At 35.4% G+C, this 6,000-nt stretch overlaps 1 protein-coding gene across 1 annotated transcript in view; it reads left to right on the forward strand.

Annotated features, from left to right (window-relative positions):
* The window catches only part of DPY19L1 (dpy-19 like C-mannosyltransferase 1), a 45,807-nt gene extending 42,930 nt beyond the window's left edge, over positions 1–2,877 (forward strand). The window contains exons 22-23 of the mRNA XM_027892171.1: positions 105–230; positions 1,274–2,877. Coding sequence (XP_027747972.1) covers positions 105–230; positions 1,274–1,430 — 283 coding nt within the window. The 3' untranslated portion in view covers positions 1,431–2,877. The remainder of the gene's footprint in view (positions 1–104; positions 231–1,273) is intronic.
* Positions 2,878–6,000: the final 3,123 nt, after the last annotated feature.

Below are 6,000 nucleotides of genomic sequence, written 5' to 3' on the forward strand. Positions count from 1 at the left end.
ATAGTTATCTCGGGAAATAAAAAAGCCTTCCTCTCCAGTCTAAAGTTAAAGCTTATATTTTAATGCTCCATTGCTAGCTAATTTTGATATTTTTCTTTTTGAAGGGCCAGAACTAAAGTAGTGTATTCCATGTACAGTCGGAAACCTGCAAACGAAGTAAAAAGAGAACTGATGGCACTAGGAGTGAATTACTACATTCTTGAAGAGTCATTATGTGTGAGCAGAAAAAAGTGAGTAATCTCCCTCTTTCTCACAAGAATGACACACCGCTTAAATGTGTAGTGTAAGATTCATATCAAGTGGTTGATTCATATCAAGTTTTGAAATTCTGGTCTGTGCTTTATTTATTGAAAGTGTCCAAAAATACATTTTTGTCCAGCATCTAGATATTAATAGGTATAATTGACTTTACTCATGTTAACAACCTTGTGTTCATGGTGTGCACCTGAAAAGCTGTGTTGTATGTGTGAAGAGATTCACTAAGGAAACAAGTCGTCATCCTGTGCTGGCAAGAACAGATGTGTGTGTACAATGAAAGCCTACTCTGAATAAAAGGTGCAGAGTAAACGATAGTTGGAGCACCAAAATATTATGACCACTAGTCACTAAAAATTTTGTCACATTTAAGCTGTCCTTCAGAAAGAGCTATGCTTTTTCCTTCCCTCCCCTGCCACCTTGATTTCTTTTTCTGGCCTCCAGAACACAATTAGTTTAGATTTTTTAATTTCATTTTATTTTCATTTAGAATAACATTAAATGTATATGTTCTATTTCTTTGCTATTATCTTTGTTAAAATTAGAAAATTTTCAGTAATTCTAACTTTGAAAGGCAGCTGTACAGCGAAATTATGTTGGCTATGATCCTTAATAAAAAGCAAGAAGTTACTTTTTTTAAAATGTTTTACTTCTTGAATTTTCTTTAGAAATGTTAGGAATGTGAATATCACCCTCCATTTTATAAGACTTAAAGGGTCACTGGTAATGTGTATGGTATAGTTTGTGTTGTTTTATATGCTTCCTGCTCCAAATTAATTATTTAATGATAACGTAAACACAAAAGCAGACGCGTTTTACACGTTTTCAATATTAGTCTTAAATGACTACTATATTTTATAGTTTTTTAGTCTGATAATGTCTAGTATAAAGACAAAAAACCATAGTTGTCACAATCAAGTATTCATGGGGCACTGTAAAACTGAGTTCAGCAAGTTGTATGTTTGGAGGTTTTTATGGCATTTCCTCATTTCTCTTTTCATATTCATATGTTTTCTAGGCCTGGTTGCAGTATGCCTGAAATTTGGGATGTCGAAGATCCTGCCAATAGAGGAAAAATTCCTTTATGTACCCTTATGAGCAAGAATTCCAGGCCGTATTTCATCACAGTATTTGAAAATAGCAATTACAGAGTCTTGAAGATTCCAAAGGAATAACATTTCAATGCAATGAAGCATCAGTCTTTCAAATCTTTAATCTAGTAACTATAAGAATTCTAAATCAGAAATACCTTTTCTACTAGACTTAAAATGGAAAAATGTGTATTTTATTTTTTACCATTTTAAGTGAATTCTGATTATAGAAATATCTTAAACCTAACAGTTTGAATTTCTATTTCAGGGTCAGTCCCTTGAGATTTGCTATGCAAATGATTATATGTTTGCACATTTTATTTAACACTGATCCAAAAAGAGTTAAAAGTAGCTATGGAAAAGTTTGTAGACGGACTTGAAACTTCATTTTTTTTGGTGCATGTTCCTGGAATCCTATTGATATTAAAAAAGAAGACTAATAAGGGTAATATTTGCAGTAAGCAATAGTTTAGCTTCTCAGTGTCCAAGGGTTTTTAGCATTGTTATGCATTCACAATAAGCTGGCATAATATACATGAAATTTTTAAGGGAAAATGCTTTATTCAGGAAAAATGTCATAGCCTTAGAAAGATACTAAAATAAATCCTTCACTGCCTTAACTAGACCTTCAGCGCCTAACTTGATAAGAAATTACTTTCAAAATTTATGCCCTGTTTTCTTTCCCCACGTATTAGATCCTGCCTGGACTTTATCATCAGCATTAAAGAAAAATTAAGCCCCAGTTGTGATATGGGTGTAGTCAGTTGTGTGGGTGTAATTGCTCCAACATTATTAGACTGGTTCTGCAGTTTTTCTGTCATCTTGGTGTCACACCAATATTATAATTAGATAGAGAATTCACCTTCCAAGATACCCAGTGCAAGGACACCCTTTAGTCGTTTACCTGACTTGGTAGAGTTTTTGTATGTTTATTGCCATTGGGAAGCATCACAGTAGTTGTGATTCTACAGTATAAGACTTATAAAGTCTGATGTTTTGCTGTATATCATTCATGTTTTGGATTTGTTTTGACTTAGGTTTTTTTTGTTTGTTTGTTTGTTTGTTTTTGTTCAGACATCAGTCTATTGATATGACTGGTCTTTTTAGCCCTAATAGCATCTAGCAATATTAGATGCTATAGGGATACCATCCATCACGCCTATAACAGTATCAATTAAATGGGAACCTGTGATAAAGTAGTAGTATAACAACTGATCAGTATTGTAAAGCTTCTTATTTTTTTAAAATCTGTTTTATTGAGAGGGTGAGGGAGAATGGCTGAAAATGCATTAGCTTTTTAACTTTTACAGAATAGCTTTTGGAAAAATTTCTATAAGGAAACTCACAAAGAAAGGGCTTTTGGAAAGTCACTTTTTAAAATGTTAATTGAATTCAAGGAAGCAGGAAAAAAAATCTTTATATAAACATTGTGACTAGTGTTTCGGCACAAAAAGGTACTGTATTTTTATGAAGTTTATGCCAACTGTTGACATGTACTTATGTGGTTAAATAAAAAAGAGAAAGATAGAAATTGTTCTCATGTTTCTGATGGATGTTACACTTGTCTCTTATGTCTGTAAACTGAAGTTTAATACAGTTACTGCAGCAGATACGATTGAAGCTGAACCTTCAACTGAATAATGCACAGAAGTGTTTCAGACAATTAAACCAAACCGACACACCTCTTTCTAGCCTCTTACTCAAAATACCAGTGCAAGAATATGTGAAAAGGCAGTGAGAAAACGTCAAATACTTATTTAGAAAGCAAAGTGAACTTGGAAGGCACTTCAAAATTATTCTGTTTTTGTTCTGAGTTTCTAAGCTCTAGTGATCAAGAGTGAAGCTCTAATACTGGTAGAATGTAGAAACATTTGAAAGTTAAAGTTCAAATATGTGCTTTAGTAAAAATGTTCATCGTTTGATGAGGAGGTGACTGTTACTGAGTACGCAGCCAGACACGAAATTTTCAGCTTATTTTGAGGTATGTTGTGCTGTCCCTCTCTTTCAACTGGTTAAACCCAAATAATTGTCATATGATGTTAATATGATAAAATTTAGTCATGAAAAAATATGAAGTAAACAGTGCAATATATGATTTTGGGGAAGAAATACGAGAATTCTTGAATTAGGTGTCTCATGTTATGAATTTCTTATTGTCTCAGTAATTTGCTCTCAGTTTCAAAGGAAAGAATTTGACTTTAAATAACACAACATTTTACACATAGGACCACCATGTTAAACATTAAGCTTTTCACTGCAGCTTGAACCAGAAAATACATCTTTGAGACTTCTTCGCTCTCCCTGAAGTTGGTTTTCTCTTTGCAAGATCCTAATAAATACATGTGCAACACAAGTAAGTTCATCTTCAAATATGTGCTGGCTTTGAAGTAATTTAGGAACGAGACTAGAATACCTCCATACCTGAAAACAGTTTGTATTCCGTTTTAGTAACTGGATCATTGTGGTGGTTTTTGCTTGAGTCTTATGTTGTGGCAGAGCCGAGGCGTGCTGCCACACTGGCAGAGAAGTTAGGGGTGCATTAGGAGAAGACACAGCTGAGACAGGTGATGCCAAATGACCAAAGGGATATCCCAAATGATATGATATCATGCTCAGTATATAAAACGGAGGGAAGAAGGAGAAAAGGGAGGATTTTTGGAGTGATGCTGTTTGTCTTCCTGAGTAACTCTTAGGTGTGATGGGGCCCTGCTCTCCTGGAGATGGCTGAACACCTACCTGCCCATGAGAAGCAGTGAATTAATTCTTTCAGGTTTTTTTCCTTGTGTGCACAGCTTTTATTTTCCCTATTAAACTGTTTCATCTCAATTCATGAGCTTTTTAGCTTTTACCCTTCTGATTCTCTCCCCAGTCCTGCTGGTGAGGGAATGAGTGAGTGGCTGCTTTGTGGGACTTGGTTGTGAACTAGAGTGAAACCATCAGATTTGTCTGTTGGAATCTGAAATATTTCTTGCTTTGCATTAAATTTCCTCAGTACAATGGACACAATTACAATTTGGTATAAAACTCATGCTGATTTTGCAAACTGTAATATTTAGTATGGAGACCAAATTGAGGCACCTTTGTGAAACAGAGGTGCAAAGTCCTATTCAGTACTGCTCTGCACTTCATCATTGTCATGTACACCATATAAAAAATACCCTTGTTTTTGTCTTTTGTGGCAGTTCAGCTGAAGCAGTGAAACTGAGTCAGGCAGTATCTTGTGGATTTTTATGACTAAGGCTTGGAGTTCCACAACACAGGACTTGCTCCAAGTGAAGAAAATTCCTTTAGCAACAGCAGATATGTAAGGAAGAGTATAAACACAGGGTTGTCAGAAATCAGCATTATTCTGCGTAGCATGCAGAACTTCTAAAGGAGAGCTGGTCAGCAGGGCAGTGAAACCTCAGAGCTACAATAAATTCTCAGCTGTAGCTGTACAACATAAGTACAAAATCAAAGTCAAGTGTTGTGACAAACTGCAGCAGAGCTTTAAGCTGACCTGTTAGGTTGGAGCAGAGTAGTAGAAGGATTTACAGGGTTAGGCAGAATCTCCTCCACAGCAAATGGGCTTGTTTCTGATCTCATGCTGTAGTTCTCCATTATTGAAGTAATTCATACAATGTCTGGAGTCATCAGTTGTTTAAGTGGGTTCATCATATCGTTCAACAACTTTATTACTTCCTGTTACAGCATGTATAGAACACTTACTGCCAATGTATCATGAGATATGGATAGAAGACACAGACTGAATGAGTAATATTGATTTCATATCTGGCTGAGGACTCGGGCAGGATCCCTGTGGCCAATATTCCATCCATCAAGGTTACCAGTGTTAAAATTGAGTCATGAGTGCAAGCAACATTAGTTTTGCCTGTTTCGTAGGAAGGATGAGATCTGTTTTTTAGCCTGAAGAAAATGACAATTTACTAGATTGCATTTAAAGGTGATGAGCCTGCAGCAGGACAAACTCTGAAGGGAAAACCTCCCTTCTTTTGATGTTCACCTGAAAGGAAACAAATCACTCTAGTTCATTCTTTAGGCTTGACCAAACTTATTTTAAAAGCCAGTGCACCAAATTCTTACTGCCATTACTAATTATTGTTGTGTTCAAGGACCTGAAAAGTATCATCATGTTACTGAGCAACCAGTTGCTTAGCTTCTCTGACTACAACTCCCTGGAGTGTCTCAGGATGCAGTCAGCAAATACTATTTGCAGACAGTGTTTTGCTATAGATATCTGCCTGAGCTCTGCAAAAAATCCTAACCTCTTCTGAAGTCTTGGCTTTTATAGTTTCATTATTTCTGAAAATCCAACTTCTTTTTCTTGGCTAAAGCAAGTTAGCAAATCCTGAAAATACCCCAGAGTAGGATGTCTCTTATTTTTTTTTTTCCTGAATTAGCTTTATGATGGTGTTTGAATTGCTGCCTTGCTTTGCTTTGATTTTGAATGTTAAAACATAATGCATCTGTATTTGAAGTTTATCTTCTATTACTTATATTAAAGAGCTGAAGTTAGACTCAAGCTTAGTAAATGCATAAAGTGGGTATTTTTGCATTCCTGGAGTATTTTAAAGGCCATTCAACTCAAAACACAAGTTGTACAAAAGCACTAGGTATAGATGTTTTCCTTATCTTTTGTTTTCTTTGTTCTAGG

The sequence above is a fragment of the Empidonax traillii genome, unplaced genomic scaffold (genome assembly GCF_003031625.1).
Source record: "Empidonax traillii isolate 1590-97213 ecotype Southwest subspecies unplaced genomic scaffold, ASM303162v1 scaffold14:size4059594, whole genome shotgun sequence".
Lineage (NCBI taxonomy): Eukaryota > Metazoa > Chordata > Aves > Passeriformes > Tyrannidae > Empidonax > Empidonax traillii.